General features: G+C 49.0%; 1 protein-coding gene across 1 annotated transcript in view; it reads right to left on the reverse strand.

The window, feature by feature from the left end:
• B4GALNT3 (beta-1,4-N-acetyl-galactosaminyltransferase 3) overlaps nt 1–23,758 on the reverse strand; it is a 70,868-nt gene that overhangs the window by 16,075 nt on the left and 31,035 nt on the right. The window contains exons 2-9 of the mRNA XM_052790086.1: nt 11,946–12,049; nt 11,189–11,266; nt 3,859–3,954; nt 3,249–3,339; nt 2,257–2,357; nt 1,828–1,895; nt 1,201–1,279; nt 705–771 (exon numbers count right to left, since the gene is read on the reverse strand). Coding sequence (XP_052646046.1) covers nt 705–771; nt 1,201–1,279; nt 1,828–1,895; nt 2,257–2,357; nt 3,249–3,339; nt 3,859–3,954; nt 11,189–11,266; nt 11,946–12,049 — 684 coding nt within the window. The remainder of the gene's footprint in view (nt 1–704; nt 772–1,200; nt 1,280–1,827; nt 1,896–2,256; nt 2,358–3,248; nt 3,340–3,858; nt 3,955–11,188; nt 11,267–11,945; nt 12,050–23,758) is intronic.

The raw sequence follows: 23,758 nt of genomic DNA on the forward strand, positions 1-23,758 counted from the left end.
GTTGGAAGGCAACAGTGGTAGATATGGAAAGGGGAATGCTGGCAGAGGAAAGTGATACTGACAAAGCTAGATAAGGGTAAACAGGACTAAGGAGCTCCTTAACTGATAAAGGCATCACTTGATGTGCTAAGAAGGGTTTACAAAACAGGAGGGACTGGGCTGATGTACTTGCTGCAATCCAGCAGCAACTTGAAAAGACTTGAGGCTGATATAGAAGAAAGCAGCATCACCCAATACCGCTAGTGTATCCCATTGTGTCCAGCACCCGGAGTGAAGTCTCCTGGAAGTGCTACAGCTGCCCCTTCTCCCCGGTCATGTCCAACTGCCAGCGCACAACCGCAGCTCCCAAGTTATGGGCCTCATGTTCCCCCTAGCTCTCTGCATCTGCAGGAGGCAACCTCCATCCCATGTTACTCTCACATCTGGAACAGTTCTCACCCTTGCAGACTCTCCTCTCTGCCCTCCCTTACTGCCTCTAGATTTCCCTGAAAGAATGTTCCAATCCTACTTCCAATTCTCCTATATTTATAATGAGTCACACTCTTGTCCAGAGGTCTCTCTCCTGACCTGTCTCCACTTCTTTCTTGTAATGATCTGTACGCATGGTATTTGACTGGCTAGACTCTGATTCATGGTGAAACACCGCTGATATGTTTTGGAAGAACGGGGAGGTGCTCAGGGAAACCTGTAGTGAAGATACTTACTAGCAAAAAGGGAGAGGTATTGGGAGTCAATGACTTTGAACTTCGCTTCTGGGTCATTCAGTCTCCACTGGAACAGAGAAACACATTAAAATGAAGCGCTTATGGAGTTAAACAAGCCTGAACAAAAGGAACAGGCACAAGATGTTTTTTCACCAGATGGGCTCGCAGCTTCCTCTTTCTCCTTACTATGACCAAGTTTACCTAGCAGCAAAAGACTGGGAATGAGCCGAGATCCCTCAGGACACATCCAAAGCAGGAAAGGACAAAGAGCTGCAACAGAGACTGGAGAGGGCAGAACTATCCCAAGAAAACAGAGGAAAGGGTCCTGACGTGTTCAGGACTATCCCACATAGAATTAGGTAAAGGCTCTGGAAGGGATTAGATACATCTCATGCAAAGAGGAGCTGGAGCTTGGGAAAGGGGGGAAATCATTACAAACGTCATTCCCGTGCTCTGCGCGGACACATATACAGCACAACTGTTTGCACAGACTCACTGCTACTTCCACATGGTCTGTTCCTCTGTCATCCTGCTTGTGCAGCACCTCAAAATAGTACCTGCCTGCAGCTGACAACCTGTGAAGAACAATGTGTCTGTCACCAAGAGCATTAAGGAACATTTCTTAGCTTGTCAGCAGACAATCAGTGGAGAGCAACCACACCCATGAAACAACCTAATTCTCAGGGTGAGCAGGGTTAGGACTGCCAAGAAAATCCAGATGCTGACAGTGAGATAGGTAGCTTCCCTTGTGCACCTGGAGCGCTCCAGACCCTTCTCAGTTAATTCTGAATAACTCCCTTTCAGTCTTGCCTGCTGGGTTTTGGCCTCTGGGAAACCCGGCCAGTTCCAAGGCAGGAAGCTCAGGATACAGTTCATATAGAGGAGTCTGGATCTGCTGGTGGCTGCTCCCTCCAGGGAAGAAAAATTCAGTGTTGCATTCCTGCAGTAAATCAGCAAAGCAACTGGCACAGGTGTGGATGTGTCACTTCAGCTCTGGCAACACGCCAGAGTAATCCCTTTCTCTATATTGCTAAATTCTTCAGAACAAGCCTGGGTTCGTTTTCCTTGTCCTTGTGATTTCCTGGCCAGAGGTGGCTGGGAGTGAGGGGCTCTACTCACTCACCTCACCGTCTTTGACTGCTGGCTGTGAAATTTCCCAAACTCCCCTGGTGCGGTCCACTCCTTCCCTGTCTGTGAAGAGACAGAAAATGCTCCAGTTAAGATGAGTTTCTTCCCTAGTTACTGCACTGTGAGTGATGAAGAGGGAAAATTGAGCTACTCCTCCTGGTAAGGTGTCTGTGAGATCCATAACCTGTGGACAGATTTACGTAAGTCCCTTAATCATGAACATGGGGCTCCCAACAGCACTGCCAATATGTAACTGGCTTAAGGTGTGTCGTGTCACACCCATCTGACATCTGTGGTGGTGTTGCTGTAGTTGGGCAGGAAAAGAAACTTGGGTAGTCCAAGGAAGCATGTAAGACAGGAAGGTCTCCATCCCCACAGAAACTTTAAAGCCTTGATGGAAGAAGCCATGCAGCATGCACTGTACCTTGCCTACACTGGCCAGCAGCTGGAGACCAGAGGTCTTTTCATCTGGACTCAGCCAGAACTCAGCATTGTCATCCGCAGCAATGGCAAACTGAAACTCCCCTGTCAAGAGATGGAGGGAGTAAGTAGGGCTCTGTGGTAAGGGCTCGTGCACAGCATGGATTCTGCTCCTCTAAAGTTATGTCTTCACCCTTTTTCCTGGCAAGACCATACCTTCCCTTTTTATATTACCACCCCTTTGAACCTCTCTGAACTCTCTAACTCTGCTGTGATTGAAAACAAAACTTTACAGATGCAACTGGTTCACTGTCCCTCCTGCATTGGCTTCACCTGACATCTAACCTGGAAAGCTAAGAAGTCCATGCAAAGTCTTCCTGCCTCCCCTTTTGTTTCCAGAGAAAATTTTTGTGTGAGAAGCTGTGTTTGGATGAACGTATATGCACGTGGAGCCACGAAGGGAGACAGAGGGGCTTCAGTCTCACTGTTCTGGCTGGGGTTACAGGGATGGCAGCTGTGGTCCAGGGGACCATGAGATGTGGGTGAGTGCTAGCAGGCTGCTCCAGGCAGAAGCATGCAGCTGGGCAATACAGATGTCAGCTGCTGTCAGACGGTATTCATGCACCCAGGGAGCAGCAGGAACATAAATGATGTCATGTACAGTCCTGTGCATGCAAGAGAGGGAGGAAAAGCTCAGGGATTGCTTGTGCCCACGTACGCGCCATGGGGCTGTGCATTCATGACAGCATTGTTTTTTATCTAGCGCTTCCCATCTGTTTTCTTCTGTGCTTTTCCTTTCCACCCTACAGGGGAGGCAGATGTGTTTCACCCATGCCAAGGCCACGGCCAGTCACGCACACCTAGCTGGGACACCCACTTAAGGGACCTGGCGTTGGGCTTGCTGGGGTGAGGGCACCAGTGTTCAGCACCAGGAGGGGAGGGAGAGGCAGGTGAGAGGAGACGCGAGCAGCGGCACAGCAGCCTCAGAGCCCTCACCATCAGTGAAAGGATGCAGGTAGCCAAATATCCGGAGACCATAGTTGGTCCATTTTGGGGACACAGCCAGCTTCTTCAGTGTAGTTCGCGTCTGAAGTGGAAGAAGAAAAGAATAATAAAAATAATTAGATGTGACAGGAACGAGGGGGGCACAAGAACCCTGGGACAGGTGGGCAGAGGGAAGTATGAGGTTTGTTCTGGGAGAAGGATGGGGCATGATGTGTGACAGAGGCAGCAGGATAGAGCAGGCCAGATGAGAGACAAACTGGAGCAAGTGCTGCTGCAGAGGGGAGAGCTGCGTAGGGGATGCTGGTGAGATGGTGGGGACAGGACATGGCATTCGCTAGCCACTTGGAGGGAGAGCACCAAATACAGGGCTCCTTCACCCCATGTCTGAGGCCTGACAGGCCAGCATGGGTGAAACGAGCCTCCCCTGTGCAGCAGAAGAGCTGCCACTGCTGAACCCTTGTGAAAGCTTCCTGCTCCCTCAGCAGGAGGACAGAGGAGGTGAGGGAGAAGGATAGGGACAGGATGTGAAGGGAGCAGGGGCGATCCAGCTGGGAGGCAGAGCTTGGAAGCATGGGACAGAGGGTGTCGTGGTCTTACTCACGTGGGGAAAGAAGGGGAAGTGGAGGTTTTTCCTGAGCTGCTCAGTGGAGCTGCCGCACCAGTCCTCAAACACGTGCAGATTGGCCTGGCCCTGGAACTGGGAGGCAGAAGGAGGGCACCATGAATTGCTGCATCCCTCCCCTGAGTCCCTCCCCTGTTCTGCCAACCTCGGCCACAGTCCCTGGCACTGGAGCGCTTGTGAGAGTGAAGGAAGATGCTGATGCTGCAACAGGCTGGTCTGCAGGAGACATGGGTCCAGACCCCTGTTTCTCATCCACTGAGGGTTTGGGGTTGGTGCAGGTGACAATCTAAATGGCACCAGGGAACTGCAATAATGCCCAGGACATCTCAGTTAAGTGGCTGGGGTTCACTCCATATTGCTCCAACAAGGAGGTGTTTAACCAGAGGGCTGTGCTCTGAGGCCATGGTGTGGGACATGCTGCAGGGTGGCAATGGCCCCCATGATCCAGAAAAGAGAGTGTAGCGTCTTATGTCCTCCAAGAAGGTGTGTTGGACTCCCTCACCATTTCAGGGCCAGTTTTCTGACCCAAGGAAGAGGGGACACCCTAGGGAGGGGAGACAGTAGATCCCCTTCTCAAAGCACGTCTGCGAGGTAAAGCTCATGGAGGACGGTGGGGACAGGGAGACAAAGGCTCAGCTGGGTGGGGAGCAGCAGCACAGGTGGGTCAGTGGGCAGCACGGCCTCTGTGTGCCTGCAGAGACACAGAAACGCTGGGGGGAGCAGGGGTCCCCTCCCGGACAGTGTAGGAGGTATGCAGTGTGGGTACAGGTGGCTGTCCCTGCTACCCAGCCAGCCCCACTGGGAGAGGCTGTCAGTGCCCAGCGGAGACCTGGAGCACAGGTTTGCTGGGAAAAGCTTGCCGACTGCTGTGGAATTTCAGCGATACGCTCCTCAAGGGACAGACTTTCTTTTTGTCAGAGCCATTCAGAAAGGAGGAGCTGGCTGTCCCCCAGCAAAGTTCAAGCTCTCTGCCTGCAACCAGTGGAGCTGGATGCTGAAACCCTCCTCGCAGGACCGGCATCCAACAGCAGAGAATAAATAAGCTGGAGACGGTAGAAGCTACCTTAGATGGGGAAATGCTGAAGAAAGGAATAGGTTGCCTTGGGACTGAGGAGGTTTTGCCACGGCTGTCTTGCCTATATAAGGGCTGTGCAAGCAGGGCTGGGGAAACTGCCTGAACAGCACCCAAATGTCTACAGATGGCAGCAGATTCTTAGTTTTCGCTGGGCAGTCTCTAGTGGGGCTGAAGCAGCATGGTGGAGGAGGGCCCAACCCCTCCATGCACTCCTGGCAGAGAAACCGCTTCACAGTTATTTTTCCCAGGATAGCGGGTTGGAGTTTCGTTTTGTAAGAAACTGTAGCTTGAAGGAAGGACGCAGAGCAGACTTGGCCTGGCACCAGCTTATGCAGTAATGCCCCTTGCAAGCTGTGGGCTTTAGACATGCACATGGAAACCGTCTCTGTGTGCCAGGCAAAACACATTCACAACCACTGCTGTTCTTGAGTGGTCTCTCAACAGCCCTCTCTCACTGGTGTCTGCACTGCCAGGGCTTGACTGATGTCTGCAAGCCCGTGTCATCCCCCACTACTATCTCATCTTCTTTCCTCCTCTGCTGACATCCTTCAGCCTGAATTCTGCCCATCAGGCAACAGGAAAAGCAGCGAGACAAAGTAGATGTAATTCCCCAGAGTGATGCCGCACAAAATCAGAGAGGAACTACACAGAGGGCTTGGGGCGATGGATGCAGCCAAGAAAAACCTGGGACTCTGCAGGAGCTTGCGATACAAATAAATCACTGCAAGCGTGACAAACAGTGAACTGGAACATAATTGCTGGGCAGTCCCATGCCCCTTGGCCAAATCCAGGTTCACACCCAAGGGTCTTACACTAATTTTCTCAGCCAAATCAAATAATGACAATTGCTGTTTCTTGTTGAACGTGAAGTGAGGTGAACAGGCTGGGCTCCCACAGCGAGTCACTGCCAGAAACTGAGTCTTATGGCAGTCTGCTGCTATTCACAAGTGATGCTGTTTTTTCTTCTTAGAGAATTGTCTGCACACTGCAGATAGCAGGCTCAGATCTCTATCAAATGTAGCACAACACTCCCACACTGCGGAGAGGCTGGTGCTGCAGTCCCCTCCTGGCAAAGACAGACCCAGGGGATGCTCCTGAGGCTCAGAAATACAATGGAGCTGGGCTGGCTTTGGCATGGGGTAGCCCAAATGCCAAAACAGATCTTTATGAGGTAAGTCCGAAAGAGTGGCTAGACTTGCTAAAATGTTTGCAGAGGAAACTTGGACCAGTTCCATTCTAATACAATACTTTACTGCAGAGTTTGGCAGTATTAGGGAGAGGGTAGCCTACTAAAAAATAAGGCAGACACCACTGTACTACGTGCTCCACCGGCACTGTAAGAGATGGTCCTTGAGATTTCTAGCCTGACACCCCTGTCTCCAAAGTCTTTACAAAGCCACCTGAGAGGAGATTCTGGCAGGAGCTAACAAGATCGCTTTGCTTCCCTGCACTCACAGCTATTAGAAATAATTAACTGGTAGATAATAAGCATTTCTTGCATGCAGTTTCAGAGTCTTTTCTAAAGCAACAGATTTTCTCCTGAGCTACAGCAGCCTAACTTACTCTCTGCTTCCTCTGGAAGGGAAAAGAAGAACATTATTGACAGATAAGTGCTGGCTGCTCAAAGTGCTGCTCTGGGACTGAAAACTGAGCTAGGCTTTAATTTTAGGCCCCCACAAGTCACCAGTGCAGCAGCTGTTTTGAAACCCTATCACCTCTGGCCCTCCAACTCAACTCATGGCTGTCCATTGCAGGCAGCTGAGAAATTCCTGCATTTGCTATTTGGGTCTCCTCTATAACATGCACTAAAAATCTCCTGCTTGGGGCTTTTGCAGATTGCAGCAATAGAAAAATGGCACCATCATTCCCAATTCACGCACACAGCTCCTGAGAAATATCGATGGACTTTCTAAAACATGGCTACTGAGTTTGACTTCCCAGCTTGGAACTACCTTGCCCTGGTTTTCAAAGGGCTGGAAATTTAGGACCTGGTAAGCAAAAAGTTCCCCTTCTCCCCTTAAAAACATCTGCTTTGAAAATTTTGGATAGACTGCTTTGGCCAGAACCAGGAATAGAAGCCAAGGGTCTGGGCTTTCAACGGGAGCTGGTATTACGTGGTCTGTGATTTCCCATTTAGAGGGCTCCACTTGCCCTTTGGCTTCCTCCCCGTCCCAACGCCACCTCCCAGTTGCTTATCTCCACCCTGCTGAAATAGTAGCATTGCAAGAACTCAGCTGGGATCCAAAATGGGCACAGGTCATGCACCAAGGGCACCGTCAGCACAGCATGAGTATGCCCAGGAGCACGCATGCAACAGCGGTTCTTCCCAAGGAGGTCTGGGCAGGCTGATACCCTCCCGAGCACAATGCCACAGGCAAAAAGTGACAGCGCTGCCCGAGGGAAGGGAGACCTGAACCTTAACAAGTGCAGGAAGGTGAGAGCTTGGACAGGCCCTTGCTTTGGTCAGCCTCCGCGGCTTCGGGAGTGCAGCTGGGCTCGAAGCCCCAGCACCGACCCTTCCCACTGAGTGTGCTGAATTAACACCCGCCTGCAGCCCTGGCTTTGTATTAAGAGACTTTGGTATTTCCGCTTCCTTCTAGCGAGGAATTTTAGATTATCAGCCCCTCCTAGGAAAACAGACCATAAAGGAGGATCAGGAGCACAGACCTCTCTTCCTAGCCCAAACGCTATCATGTCAAAAGCACCCAGGGGGGTGGCACCACACACCCAGCGGCTCCTGGTGAGCAAGGAGCCCCAGGAAGGAAGGCAAAGCAGTAGCAGAGGCTGGACCAAGCAGCAAAGCTGGGAGGATTGCAGCAGCGGAGACACAACCTCCCACACTGTAACTGGAGCAGGATGGAGAAGAGAGGTCTTTCCTAATTTAATCCCGGGCGGCTTTGGCATCATGGAGGCAAATCAGCTGCATGCAGCCCAGGGAGTGCACAGTGCCGGGGATGATAAACGGGGCACAGAGAGGGCCTGAGCCAGGGAAGAAAGGCGACATTGTGCTGCCAACTGGAAACTCCTGAGTCTGTAAGACTCTTCTGTCTTTGCAGAGCGGCCGCGGCCCCTCCTCCTGCCTGGCCCCGCTCCCCTGACTGGGTGACATTCAGCAGCCAGCAGCTGGGCTTCGCTGCAAGCTCTGCCGGGCCGGGCACTTGCAGGAATCCATCAAGACAAGTTAGCAACAAAGCCTCACTGTTCCACTGAGCCCTGACACCTGACGGGCACGAGCGGGCGAGGAAGGGACACGGGAAAGGACAGAGCGAGCAGCAATAGCTTTGTCTTTTAGTCCTCTAAGGAAAGGATGCTTCCTCTTAGGGCAGGTTTGGTAGCAGGAGGATGCCCTAGCACAACACTCTGGTTTCGTGCTGCACCTATGCACCTATACAGGTGCTGCCTGCAAGGGGCTGTGCTCCTGGATGTCCCTCACACCTCCTTCCAGTGAGAAGGAAGTCCTGAGGCTGCACAGGGGAATGAAGCAGGGGAATGTTTTAAATGCCCCCCAGTGCTGCCCAGACCTTTCTCCTCTCAGAGCTGAACAGAGGCTTTTGCAGAGGTAAATGAGAACGATCAGGCTAACCAGGTGCATTTCTGAAAATCCTCCCCCCACACCTACAGCAGTGCCAAATGGTGACACGGTCCCACAGCGCATGTTCACCCTGGCGATAGCCAGACACCTTTCTGAATTAATGAAACAAAACGACCCACATGTCTCCAGCCTGAGGAGGCAGTGGGTGATGCTGGGAGCTGGAAGACTTTGCTCTGGTGCCTGGAAGGGACGGTGAGGGTCAGGAATATGTGCACAAGCACCTTGAGGAACTCAGGAGTGAGGCTGAACCCTGCTTTCCCCCATACGCAGGGTATAACTTCATTAGGGATTTTCTATGCGCACACTTTCCCACCACATTATCCAAGGCTGAAGACTTAAACCACTGATTTCATCTCCTGAAACTGAAAGAGGAAAATTGAAACCTGTCCTTTTTTGGCCATGCTGGCTGCCAGCTCACCCTACAACCCTGTTAATTATTTATGTTTGTCAGGAATATACCTCTCTATTCAAACAAAGCCCAGCTCCCTGACCTGCGGGAGGCAACCTGCTGCCCCTTGCCCTAGGAATCAGGCTGCAATTAAGTTCTTAGAGATGCTGCAGGGAGGGCACAATGGGATCATAGATGCTGGGTAATTAATTTGGGCAGAATTACAGAAAAACTTAATCCCCAGGCTAGGAGAAATTTCAGCTGGTGGTTAAGAGGACAGCAAGCAGCTCTATACAGAGCGGTGCCTGTGGATCCCTCTCCATCTTCTGCAGTTGGTACTGGTGAACCGCTGGCCTCTGTTTGCAGTCAGGGTGGTTCTCCTGACCCTCTGGGTACAGACAGTGCCACAGCAAGGGCAGGAAATTTTGCCTTATAGAGACAAAGAGAAAACTAGTGAAGGAGGCAGGTGCTTCACAGGAGCAGCGTTAGAGAGCAGGGCTGATGGGGGAGAATGGAAGGGCGTGTGAGTGGGGCAAGGCCACCCCAACCAGCTCCCCAGTCTGGTATCTGTACACCCTGGGACTCAAACTCTTCTCATGGTGCATCTGCCACACACCACCTGACACAGTGCATGGCCACGGACTTGGACACCCACAAACTCCCAGTGCAGCCAGTCTGAGGCAACAGCCCTACTACCTGGCAGAGCTCTTCTCCCTAACAGGGAGCAGTGCAGGACAAGGCACGAGGCACACAGCACCTTTCCAGGCCTGGGGCTATCCCGTACAGCATACCTCAAGTCCTGCCCTTGGCCAGAACACTTCTCCGCTCGCTCCCCCCTTGGCAGCACCACAGCTGGGCGGCAGGTTTGCAGGCTGGTGGGTGCCCTGCCCAGCACGATGGCACACAAGGATGTGAAGTTGCCCCACCAGCAAAGCAGAGGGCTTTGGAGATCAGCCCTGTGCTAAACACATACCTTCACCCAAGCCACAGCGAGTACCCAGCAGTTGCATTTCTAACCCAGTAAAGGCTCATTGCACACCGCAGCCGGCAGGTTTCAAGACTAACATGCTTTTGAGAAATCACCACAGAGGGGATCAGAGACATCAGGCAAAGCCTCAGAGAAGTGGCAGGGATGCCACGCAGAGCCTGTACTGCCCAGTGCCGTGGGAGAAGGGAGCACTAAATGCTCCATGTCATCCCTGTGCGCAGCAGCAGCCCTGGCCCTGACGTTCCGCTGGCTCTTTGCCAGCAGCTGCTCATCTGGGAGGCAGCCCTGCCTGCACGCTGCCTGCAAGGCCCTGCGGCCGGAGGAAGCCCCCAGGCTCCAGCTGGGACCAGCACTCACCAGAGCTGATGCAGCAGAACAGATCAATGGTCTGGTCTGGTTCCGGGCACTGGAGGGTGACTGGTGCTGGCTGCTTCCAGGAAAGCTTCAGCTCATGCTGCAGGGACCTAAACTGCTCAGTGCAATGGCTGGAGGGAGGCACTTTCCCTCCGCTGGCCGGAGATCATCTCGCGCCCTGAGAGCAGGGACAGCAGCCTGCTCCCTCCCCAGGGGAGTCGCAGAGGTCCTCCTAATTTGTGCAGGTCTCTAATCACCTTGAGGAATTTAGTGAGCTGACTCCATTAGCTAAATGCCCTCTGGCTGGTGTCCCGCTCATTATCAGCAGGCTGCATTACTCCCTCATCTGAAGAGGAATGGTGAGATAAGGGAACAGGGGAGGAAAGAATAAACGAGGCATGAAGGAAACAAAGGGAATGTTTACCCCAGTCTTCAGGGGTCACTAGAGAACGTCTCTGTTCATCAGAATTGTCACTGAAGTAGAGAAATCTCTACTTATGACACACGGGGGGTGAACAGCAAGCAAATGCCAGAGCAAGAGCAGAGTGCGATACTTCTGCATGCCACAGTCTTCGTATTTGCTTGTTGAATGCTTGGCCCTACGCACTCCCAGCCCTGAATAAACTTCACCTTTCAGGAAGGTAGAGGGCTGCCTGCTTTCAGGGAATTGTGGGTTGGTGCTTGGTGCCTTGATGGCTGGTAGAGACACCAAATTATCAGGAATCTGGACACTCCTGTCTTTCCAGATGATTACTCAGGTCTGTAAGTGTCATTAAGCCAGGAGGGGGTGATAGGGAATGGACTTCTAGTGAAGCAAATTAATTTCCAGGCAGAGGTCCCTGCCTTCATTTCTCGCTGCACAGGTCTCCAGCTACAGATCCCTTACACAAAATGATGGAGAAAGGCACCCACCTCTGGCATCCATGGGACAGGCTTGTCCACAGCTGCATAATTTGATTTATTCCTCCCACCTCTTTGCAGCTCTTGGTTCTGAAATACAAGTAGAGGAAAGTCAAAATAACTTGATAAATGACCTAGCACTGACACCTACACAAGAGGGCTCAAACCTGGTCACAAGAACATGTGAGAAAAAAGCAAGCTCCCAAGCTCCCTTTCCAAAGGACAGGCCAGCTATCATGGCCATAGTGGGGTGGAAATGCTCCTTGGCTTTTTTGACAGCAAATTTCCATGGTGGGCTACTGAGGGGAAAAGATACCAGCACTTTATAACTGTTTGCTAGCACAGAGTTAAAACTTAGGTCATTCTCCTTTTCTTTTTTTTTTGTTTCTTTTTCCCCATCCTTATTTCAAAAAGGTCCAAACAATAGTTCTTCCAACACTTCCTTCAGGCAACAGTACTGAGATGTGCTTCACTAGAGAGCTACAAACTCTCTCCTGACCTTTCATTTCTGCTTCCATCTCGCTTAGCGCTACCTTCCTGTGCCACATACTGAGCCATCTTCAGCCCACCGCTGTGGCTTAGTACATCTAAGATAACTTAATTTACTACAGTGGAGTCATTGTACATTCACATTGCCGTGAGTCAGCTCAGATTTTGCCCTGTGGCATGCTCTCTTTCCTGCGTGAAGAGAGAGCTGTCTTTTGGGGCCAGCATCAGAAAGGAAGGTCTGCCCTTCTAAACATTCAGAAGACATCCCAAGCCTCCTCACCTGGTGTCCCAGCTTCTGTGGATAGTAAAACTGAACGCTTGGGTCCCCACCTGGGACATTTGTGTCTGCCAGAGCCTTAGCCAGCTCCCTCCAGCTTTCATATCCTGCACAGAGGAAACAGAAAGAGATGTCAGAGTACATGCTAAAAAAAGAAGCCGCAGCAGTTACCAGAATAAACTGGTCCTTCACAAGGCTGAGAGACCTCTAACATGCTGGAACAGTCCAGCAGAGACCAGGAGTTGTTTACGTTACTCAGAGTTGGCAGACTGACACAGAGAGAGAAATTGCCTTTGTCTTCATTAAAAGCTCTTCCCTCCTTATTAATTTGTTTTATTAAAGATTCATCATAGTTCTAAAATACATGTCAGACATTTCATTAATCACCACAGGACTGGGAACCTCTATGTAGATCCCTCAGATAATCCCATTGGTCAAACTAAAGAACATCAATTTTTTTTAACTAGCAATCCCAAAGAAAAATAGGACAATAACCAGATTACTAATTAGTTTAATCATCAAGAGAATATTTTTCTGAATATGCACCTATTTGCACAATAAAACCTTTCAATCTTGTTTTCTTGAAGGAAGTGATGGCACCTGATGGGACATTCAGCTGTAATGCCTAAATATTAGCAGTGATGTGTTTAAGGACATTGCTATTTAAGTGAAGTCAGCTTCCAGGTTCAAAGCAACTTCATTTGACACCCCCTCCCCTCTCCCAGTCTGCTTGATCAAGGAGCCAGGATCAGTTTTGGTCTCCTCCTACAACTCCATTAGCCTCCTGGGCTTAGGAGGGACAAAGAGGAACAGATGGAGCATAACCTAGTAGCTCTCTGTAACCACTGTCCATATCACTAACGAGACAGTGCTGGTGAGCAGAGCTCACGCCTCCCAGCAGTGTTACGGTGGCTCACACCATGCAGTTTTCAGATCTACTAAACATTTTGGCATTGAGTCAGCAACTAACCAACCTGCCAGCAGCTCAGTGCTGTGGCCACACTGCATGATAGCTTAATTGTGAAAAGCACAAGTGCCAAAACCTCCGCAAGGACTTGCTTCTCCCAGGCTGGTGGCAGACCACCAGCATACGTGGCGAATCCACATACCAGGGACGAGAGCCAGGCTCTCTGCCCATTTTCTTTAAAAATGGAAATCATCCCCAAAGCTCTAGGAATTCCAGAGAAGTTGGCTGCCTTGGTATATGAAGGGAACCATCCCGCCAGCTTAAAGTCTGAGTGTTGGGATGAATGGTCTGAGCCCTCTGCACTGCTCCTGCAGCCAGAAGAGGCAAGGAACATGCTCTGAGAGGGCAGCACAGCCCAGTGCTGGGGAAACCTTTACTGTTTCAGAGCCAGCATGCCCATCTTCACCCTACCCACCCATCTTCACCCTGCTGACCCAACCCAGCAGCATGGGAGACTCGCTGTGTCTTAAGTAGGAGCATGTTCCATCAGTTTGCTTTGGAGGGGGCATTTATAAGCCACATGATCTAGATCAGCTCCAAAACATCTCTGAGCTATGTAGAGGCCAAGGCAACCCCAAAACAACCCCAGGAACTAGAACTCACAAACGACCCTTTGACAGATCCCCCTCCCTGGTTGTGCTAAGCTCTTGGCCTGTTACTGCACCTACGAACAGGGTTGCAAAACTCTGTCTCTACTCGCTCCTGAATCTGGGTGCTGCGGGGTCTGGCAGAGGTGAGCAGAAAGAGAAGACATTGAAGCTGCCTCCTATGACGTGGTGAAAAAAGGGGACAATTAATGAAAAGAAAGTGCAAGAAATGTGGAAAATGTGAAAGTAAGTAGTCAGAGATGCAACTGAGAGACAAGAGTCAGAGGCAACTAGAGTGTCCTGCTATCCTGACATGAGTGTTGGCTTAGATGTGTGGGTTTCATTCAGACCCTGTTAGATGTTGAACAGCCACAAATTTATGATCTAGGTTTCCCACCCCCAGATTCTGATCTGAAGCTAGGGGTTTAAGTCTATGACTGAAAATATCAACATCAATATTTATCTTCTGCAGAAGATTTTTCAGTCAGACAATATGGGTGAGTAATCTACTGATTAATGGAGCTAAGCACATCTTGTGCTTCAGGGACTAACTGTTATGGGAAAGAAGGAGAAATTCTTGTGTCTTCACATAAAATAACATATAACTGGTGAGCTTCCACTTTGTTCAGAGCAATGAGGCAGGAACCACTGTTTCTGAGCGTCCTGCAGCTGGATACATGGCCCCACTTGCAATGGGGCTGAAACAGACTTTGTAGTTCACATGAAATTCAGCACTCACTACTTTGAGGGTTCATTGTACTAGTGGGAGAGGGGAGCACTTTTTTTCAGAGGAGACACCTAGAAGAGTAGGACTGGCTACATTAGAGAGGAACCAATTAAAACAGGAATAAAATTTAAAAATGGCAACAAAAGTCGGTTCACTCCTGGAGATTCACTGAGGGAGGACACAAACAGAAGCAGTTTTTTTCTTTTGTGCAGAGGTGAGAGATTATTTGGCTTCATTGTTAAACTCAGGACTTTGCTGCTCTCCGGAATAAGGTCAGGACAAAGCATCAGGAACCTGCCACTCCTGGGAAAAGGATGTTGGCTGCCACACCTGGCTGCTCCACTGTGGCAGCTCCCGGGCTTGTCTGCGCTTCGGATCCTGCGTGCGGCTGGCATGGAGCCCGCCTCGCAGCAAACACAGAAGCCCGGCTGCACACAAGTGCCAATGGCTGACATTTCTCTGACCCTTGGAAAAGAGAAGAAAGGGGGCTAATTCTCTGTGTTGTACAAGTATTTACCTAACAGTTAGATCAGCCAAACATGGAAGAGACAAACCAGCTAGGAATTAATCTGGAGGTAGTGATTTCTTTGCTGGGTAATTTGTACTTTGGCAGGCTAATTCCCCAACATGGTAGGAAATGATTTTCAGAAAATAATAGGATAAACACTCCCTTCAGAGAAAGTTCTTGGTGTTCCAGTTCCTTCTCAGAAGATGGGCTTTTCCCTGGGGATCTCCATGGGGCACCCCTGGAGAAGGCCCTGGCTTGGCCTATGCTTTCCTTGCTAGGAGGAGGGAGGGAGCTATAGAAAAGAGACATAGCTCCTCCAGCTTCCTGCAGCCAGAAGACCTGCTGTGGCCAACTGCTGACCGAGGTTTTCTCCCCAGCACAGGCCACAGGATTCAAGACATTGCCTTGCAGGTGTCCTCTCCTGCATGACAGCTGGAGAGCAGAGCCCTGAGGCTACATCCACTGCTCTGTCTCAAGAGGACCAGAGTGAGGTGGTCTACCACAGGTTCAGCCTGTCCTCAAGCTCCCCATGAGCACTACTCAGCAGCCCTGCTGGCTGGAGCACTTTCATGATGGCTATTTAAAATAAACAAGAATATGCCTGGAAAAAAGCAGTAGGCAGGAACTAGAATACCTCAGCAAACACTTCAGTATTACTAAGAGGGAATGCCAGAACTATATAGCTTTGATGGTTTTGCTCCAGCCCCTCTACAAAACCAGTTCTGGTTAGGATGGGAAAAGGCAAAAAACTGTAAAGGCAGAAATCAAAGGCTTGTGAAGAGCCTGTCCCACAGCCAGGTGAATAGCTGAAGATGTTGGGCCAGGCTTTGCTGCCATTAGCCTGTCAGACAGATGCACCAGCCAGCTCCTGGCCTTTCTCTCTTCTGGGCATCACTTCCCGAAGCACACTGGTTGATTCCCAAGGCTATTTTTTCACCCCAAACACCTCCAAGGAAGGCAGCCCTGATGCAGGCACAGCTTGCCAGAAGCAGCAGCCAGCCTTGCTGCCACATACTTCCCCTCCTTGGCATCAGGACCAGCCTCCCCACTGCCACAAAGGATGGTTCAGGGCAGTGATTCACCCAAAATCCTGCCCAGAGGAAAGAAAGGCACATGGCTTTCTGCTGGGCCAGCTTGCCCAGCCAAGCTGGCTGGTGGCCATGCAAGCACCACAGCAGACCCCAGGGAGGGGAATGCCGCTGTGGCCAGGGTAGAGCAGCATCCACGCTTCCAGCGACCTGCACTTATACCATGCACGGGGTGATGTCAGACCTGCTCCTTCACCATTGCTTCCTGCAACGGTGCTACTAGCACCAGAGCATGGTGGATGGGGAGATTTGTATGATTTTGCACCGAGAGGGACCTGATGAGCAAGGTTCTCAAAAGCACTGTGGAGGGGCAGAAGGGCAGACAGATTCATGGCAGTGACAAGGGGTTTGCGCAGAGTGTGCTCAAACTGCATTTTTTATCCTCGGTCCAACCTCCAGGACATTTTCCCTATGTCTGCAACCAGACACTTGGCTGACCTCCTTTCTACAAGCAGACATCCACCTTTCTTTCTACTTTTGTGCACCGGTGGTCCAAGGTTCAAGCCTCATAGGGATCAGCCACTGCCCAGAAACGTGAAGGTTGTTCATCAGAGAAAAGGGGTCCTTTTTCTCCCTGTTCCTGTCAGGCAGGCTGGCAGCTGCCCCTCTGGATTGGAGACGGGAAGCCCTCAGGACTTGAGCTTGCTTCTGGAAATAGAGGCAAGTGGACACAGAGAAAAGGAAAAGAGCCTGAAGAGGAGGCTGAGACAGATGCTGCATCCTACAGCAGAAACCCCCGCAAGAGGCAACTGGTCTGGATCCAGTTGCCTCCAGAGCCAGCAGACCAACTGTTAAGGGACAGAAAAGCTTTAACAAGAGGAAATAAGATGAAGATCTTTCTTGCCTTGGGTCCGGTCAGGGCCCAGGGCCATGTTTGCCTCTTTTCAGCTGTGCTTTTTACTGCTCTCAGGTTAAAAGTCAGCGAAGGAAGCTGAAGGAATAGCAAGTGGAAATGGGGAGATCTCATCCAGCAGTTATGACACTGCCAGAGCAGTGCACTTGAAGACCAGCTCAAGAGAAAAAAAAAAAAAAATTAAAAAAGCAGAAAGCCGCAACCAGAGATAACTACCTGGGGAGCTATCAGGCCTCAGGGCAAGAGCGTGACCAGAGCTGTTGTCTGTTTGGAGATTAGATCCATCAAGCCACTGTCGTGCCCCCTGGCCCCAGCCAGCACTCGACGTTTCAATTAGCCTGTGAAGGTACCTGGCAATTATGCAAGGGGGAAATCCCAGACTCACTCAGGTGATCAGCTTCCCCTCTGAAGGATGAGATTTGATTACTCTGCTGTTGTTACTGCTGCTTACATAGCTGCAAATGCTATTAATGCCCACATGCTACCCAGCCCTTTTGTAACCCTGCTAAATGATTTCACTCAGCAGCCTCAGGAAACAGCAGGTCCACAGGCTGGTTTGCACAAACAGTATTTTCCTTCTGATCCGAGACCATCCTCCTCCTGTTTTGTTGCAGGGATGGGGCAAGAAAAAACTGGCAGTTATGAAGCAGGATTTTGCTCTTCATTACCCACAGTGCCCACAGACCCCTCAGCATGGCATGATGTTTTAACCCTCTCTTGGATGGTCTTATTTCTCCTCTTATCCTGGTTGAATTTTTTCAACTTGCTGTTATCCCACAGAACTTCAATGTGATTTGAGGTCTTTCCCAGTATTGTTCCTGGCTGAACAGGTATGCGGGCAATACCCCCAAATTTTACCATTAGGTGCCTTGCAAACACACTAGTCCAAAAGATGCTGGGGAAGGTTGCTTGAAATTGAACATGACATAGGAGCTCAACTCAGGGAGCTATTTGCAGTCTCTCACACACATATGCAACAAGCCTCCTGCCCTGAACACGAACCTCCTGCCCCAGTTACTCTCATTTAGATTATACCCCACTCAGGCAGTCCACTAGGAGTGCCTTCACCCTGCCACATGACGCTGGGTGTCACAGGCAGTGAGGTTGTGGTCCAGCAACCAAATACTTCTGGCCAGTGAGATCATGGGGACAAGCTGCCATGCTGTGTACCCCAGGCAGCATGGTTTCGCAGCTACAGCCTGATAGTGACCATCTCTTTGTCACCTGGCCAAGGCAGCACTGCATCATGCTCTGAGGAAGAGAGTATTTAGAGAGTTTGACACGCCTTTCATGCACCCTGACCAGAGCAAACCCCTACTGTTAATGCCACACTCCAGGAGAAGCAACACCCACCTCCTGGTCTACAACACACACATGTATGCAGCCCCACACCACCAAATGTACAAAGCATAAATGTGAGATGTAAACTAACCTCCTAAAAACAGAGATGTGGAGGAATGATAAAAGTGAAAAGGCACAGCCAATGGTTTCTGGCCATAGGGGTGAATAAAGGTTAGGTCAAGTCATGAATCACAGACAGGGGGGCCAGAGAAACTCCCTAAAAAATCATTCAAGGGTAGAGCCAGGCCAAGAGAGTCTCGCTGGTTACTTATTTAACTCAATAAAAGGCATAGGCAGAAAAGGGTGAACTTCTTGCCCTCAGATCAAGATCAGAACAACACTCTTGGAGTTAAAAGGATTCAAGAAGTTATGAAACCTGGTGTTATAGAGGGAGCCCTGCAAAACTTTTCATTTCTGGTGAGTGCAGAACCCTGCAAATATGATTGCTGACCTTCTCCGGGGATAAATCACAAGTTAGATACTGTGTGTGCAGGCATAAATTACTCCATTCTTCCTCCAGTTACAACTCTGATTCACTGCTTTGTGAAACTGCATGGCTTTGCTGTCTGTGAATTTGCAAACTCTGACAATAAGCTGCAGAACATTAGAAGCACATGAAGTATGACGGAGGAAAAGGCAGAGCACTGTACTCGGGAGCGAGAGGAAAATGAGCAGACCTAACTACTCAGGGCACTCATGCAGCCTCACTTCCAGACTCACGCACCAAATAATACCTTGCTGCTGTTGCCCTCTAGGTATAGGAAATGTATTTCATACAGGAAAGGAGGAACTGATAAGCAATGGCTGGGGCACTAACCTGTTTTGTGGAAGATAAAATTCAAATCTTGCTTCTGCCACTAAAATTTTCCATTGCCCTAGTTAAATCATGAAATCCACCTATGCCACAAGATTATCTGGCAAACATTGCCTGCCTCCTGAAAGCTCAGAGAGGATATCCACGTGGAGATGCATGGCTGGATTTGAGTGAGAAAGCCCACGATGTTGCTGCCAGTTGCACTATCCTTCAAAATTATGGGGCTGAGCTCCTAAGTCACCTCCACGAATGCCTCTGTTTCAACCTAGTGTGTGCTACAGTAAAACAATTGCAAACTGTTGCTTATCTGCACTTGCCAAGCTGAAGGCAGAGGAGGTTCAGGAGCCGTTGCCAGCATGGAAGAGCGGCTACAACCTGCAGCCAGCTGAGGCCCAGCTTTGGCTGTGCAGCTGTAATCCCCTGCCTGGGGCGACTACAGCCAACAGCGGCCCTGAGCAATGGAGACATGTCCTCTCCTGCCCATGCCCACCTCTCCGACCATGCAACTTAATTCCTCCTCACCTTTCTCTCTTCTGCAAGTCGCACTAAGGAGCCCTGAAAGATTAGACTGGGGAAGGGGAAAGAGCAGGGCACTTGTTTTTCAGAGTAAGGAGGCAACATCATTGACTCAAATGAAGCCTGAGAAGAAGAGCACCTACTGCTGATTTTAGGAACAGGAGATAAAGACTGTGATTTTGGCACTGCTAAGTTCCACAGCAAAGGGGGGAGAAATGCTTTCTATTCTGCTACCCTTTCGCAGTAATCCACAGTTCATCTTAACCACACAAAACACATGTAGAAGCTTTTAAATAATAAAATATGTTTTTAACATTATGGCCATAATAGCTGTGCAGTTAAAATCATTAACTGCTGGCAAGTTCAACTCTTTAATCTACAGAACACGTGGCAGTTGTCCTGTAATTACTGTGTGCTTGTCCCCGAGGCGTTGTGCTACACACAGGCTGACTCTGTATCTGCCTCCTTGTAAGATACTGCCATCAAAAGCAAACAGTCTCTCACTTTTTATATTCTTCATGCACAGCAATAGATTTCCCAAAACAGCCAAAGCCGGTGTTAAAAAGAGCTGCTTCTAGTCATACCAAGATTAAGAGCATTTGAGTAGTTCACATCACGGTATCACACTTACCAAGCCAGGCTTTTGCCAGTCATTGTCTTTAAAACATGGGATTTGCATCAAACCATTTACTGATGGGAGATCAAGATGTTTGACTTGCTTGAACTATAATACTTGCAGCTCTTGGAAGAATTGGCAGGTTGACAGAAGAGCACAGAATCAGGTGTTTTGATACAAGTCTAAGTTTTGATTTTTATTCCTGCTTTTAAGATCAAAATAACTTTCTATTTTGTGGACTCCAGTTTCATGCTTTTCTTTTTTTTCCCCCCACTCGTTTTTTTGGTAAACGGTAACATCTGACATTATTTTTGGAACAAAAATACCTTTAAACCTGGAACATCTACATGGGTTTCTACCAATTCACTGGCAGTGACCACATCCTCAACTGCTGACTCACGCTCTGCAGCTCTGCACACAGTCTGCCGCCTTTTTTTTTTTTTTAAATAAAAATAATAATAACAACTTAAAAAATTCCCATCTGGCTCTCAAGGTGACTGGCATGAAAAGCAGATGTACCACCTAGTTATGTTCACTGGAAGTGGTATTTCTGGCACTCTCCCCTTCATCTGGAGGTACCCATGAAGCCATGCCCTTAGAGACACAAGAGGCAATAAAGGCCTGTTCTACTGTGGTAACAAGTTAATTAAAGCTAACATTTGCCTCCATATATCACCAGCTCAGTGCAGCAAATCACATGCACTGCACTCGGAGACAGACCTGGGAGGCTTCCTGCTCACTTTTATTCGTATGTACAGCATCATTAACAGCAGTAAGGACTTCTTGCAAAAAGGAGCATGTTTCTGAATGCTTTCAACCATGAACTGATGTGTTACTTTGACGTCCATGGTATCTGAATAAATGCAATTAATAAGAAGCAACACATGTATGCAGCTTCCCTCCCCCGAGCACAGGGAGGTACCTGCAAAAATAAAGGAGGAAAGAAAAAGGCAAATCAATGCTCAGCAATATTTGCTGTCTGTTTTTCTTTTTGCAACAAGACTGTGCCCAAGAAAGTTCAACAGTCATCCATGCAGCTTTCAGAAAGCTTTGGTAAGTGCATTTTTCTCAACTGATCCAAACACTGCAGCACACAGACTGCTCAAAGAGCTTTCCAAGAGATTTTTTTTATACACGAGCTGTCTAGGATGTGAACATCAACTGTGCCAATAGACCTTCAAGTCAGCATTTGTTATTGCATTACCAAACACAGCTAACGCATTATTTCTTTTATCTTGGATGGGCATTTTCCTAAAGCCTCAACAGCTTGCCACTTCCATGTAGATGCAGCATTCCCAAAATATCTGCCTGCAGCTTGATTTTCAGTCAAGTTCTGTGGAACTTTGTGCGGTAGAAAATGTCATCCACTGTTTCCATGAAAAAAAACTCACACCTTATTTATTTCTCTACTTGCTGTTTCTATCTGCCATTTTGCTCAAAGCTGCTGTAGTCATTTTCTTCCCCTGAATTCACCTCAAAGGCAGTAATCCACTCCCACTGAAATGTATTGTTTCCATGGTCTCTGTGAGCATTGCAACAAAATTATTACCTTACGCTATCAGTTTCAGTGGTGACTGGAGGCAGTCTAGGGACGAGACTAAAGGAAGAGAGGAATTAAGATAACAGGCTGGACAAATATCCACCAGAAATGGTGCAGGTTGGGTTGACCCAACCTTGAGGCAAGGAAGCGAGCTAAACTCAACACTCTTGAAGGCCACTCCAGAAATATCTTATGATTTGTTTAAATTATTTCATTTGCCTGTGTTCTTGAGGGTAGCAGAACAACTGGTCTTCCCAGGGCTCTGCATGGGATGCCCTGCTCTGACACCGAACAAAGCCCTGAAAACAGATACTCCTGTAAATGTGGGGCAACGCAGCAGTTATCTGGCAGCTATGCTGAGGAGGAAACAAAAGCAGGCATGCTGATGAATATCAAAACCAGAGAAATATAACAAGTCTTCTAAATAACAAAGAGGAACTGACAGTGCAGTGGTTGAGGTACTGCTTTGGTATTGCTTTCTAGGTACATCAGATTAGAAACAATTTGATGACTGAATTTTGAGTCAGATGAAGTCCTTCCATTAATGTTAATGGGTTTTGGATGAGGCTCTAAAACTACTCCAAGAATTTCAGGAACTTGGATGCAATCCCTGTGCACAAGTTTACTTCCACGATTCTGATTCAAAATTCAAAACTACAGCTTCTGGTTCAGGTTTACATATGATCAAATGTTGATTAAAAAGGCAGCAAAAAGGAATTTCAGGATATTCTTCAAGAACATCTGAAATTTCTCATCAGATGCTGACAACACCAAATCTAAGCCCAAAGCTTCATTTGGCTTCTAACCCTAAATGTCAGCCTTCATCTCTCTTTGTGGAGGAACCATGCATATGCCTTGGAACCCAACACCACCACGTCTATTTAGCAAAGGTGTGATTTGTAACACCAATTTCTTCTGAATCATCATCAAGTACCGACTGCTAATCAGGGCAGACAAACATGCAAGATAGACTAGTGGTTTGATATGTGATGGAAAATCCTATATACCTATGTCTTAAAAACTTTATCAAACCTCAGAGTACTAAGGGGGCAAGAGCACGCTCGAGCTCCTCCATGACACAGGCTCAAGATTCACCTGGACAAAACAAGGCGCCAGTCCTCCCTTTGGGCATCCTGCCTCCAAGCAAATGTACCCTGTGCAATGGGAAGGGCTACAAAGCACAGACACTTGCTTCTGGACTGGCTTTATTTACACAACACGGGTTGCCATGGGGAAGAATCAGGGTTGTGTAAACTCTCTTTATAGAGCTCTCACCCAATGACATAATTCCAAAATACCAACTTCTGAAATATTGTTTCTCCTGTTCCTTGACTAAATCCTATGTCAATGTCCTGCTTTGGGTCTCAAACCAGCCTGCGCAACACACTTGACAAATATCACTAAGAAAGTGGGAACCAGGAGGAGATCACAGAAACCACTTTGTCCCAGAGAGAACAAACCTGGAGCCATTCACAAGCTGAGACGCAGCTGAACTTTTTGGAGCCCAGACTGCAGGGGCCAGCCAAATGCTGCTGCGGGGCCCCCATTCTCCTCAAGCAATCCCTGGCACCGGCAGGCATTCCTGAGGGCTTCCAGGAGGTGATCCTTCACCCAGAAGGAGACGGCCGGGTTAGTCGCCTTGGAGCTGGGCCAGCGTGCCTTACAGAGCTATCCTGTTTCAGTAGAATGTTTAACCGTGCTACAGCTTTCTACCAGAGCGTTAAAATTGCCCTGCCAACTGCTTACGGTGGCTTGTGAGGACTGGTCGTAAAATTATCGTTTTCTTCCCAACGCGTTGGAAATTTCCGTAAGTCAAGGAAGAGGGGTTCCTACTGCCCAGCACTTGTCCAGCAAGTGCCTAATGAACGTAAGGACAAATGAAACTGTTAATGACTGTCCAGTCCACCTCTTGTGTAATTCAGTACAGGAAACTCACACAGTAATTCCTGCACTGGCTCCAGAATAAATATCCAATGAAAATGCCATCTGACATTGGTTATTTACATGCTGACCTGAGATTTCATCCAAACTGTTCTCAGCCTCTTTGCTAAGTTTTACTGACCTTTTCCACAGCCTCCTGGTGTGATTCCTACCGAGCTCCGCTGACTGTTCAATTTCATTCCCTTTCCATGATGGTATGACTGTACCGCCTTATACAACTTAATCACATATGTCAAAATACCCATTTCTAGCATGTTCTGCCAAAACTGAAGGCCACTGAAAGCAGCCGGCCTCTCTACTGCATTTTGCAAAAGGACT

Source organism: Harpia harpyja, chromosome 6, assembly GCF_026419915.1.
Source record: "Harpia harpyja isolate bHarHar1 chromosome 6, bHarHar1 primary haplotype, whole genome shotgun sequence".
Lineage (NCBI taxonomy): Eukaryota > Metazoa > Chordata > Aves > Accipitriformes > Accipitridae > Harpia > Harpia harpyja.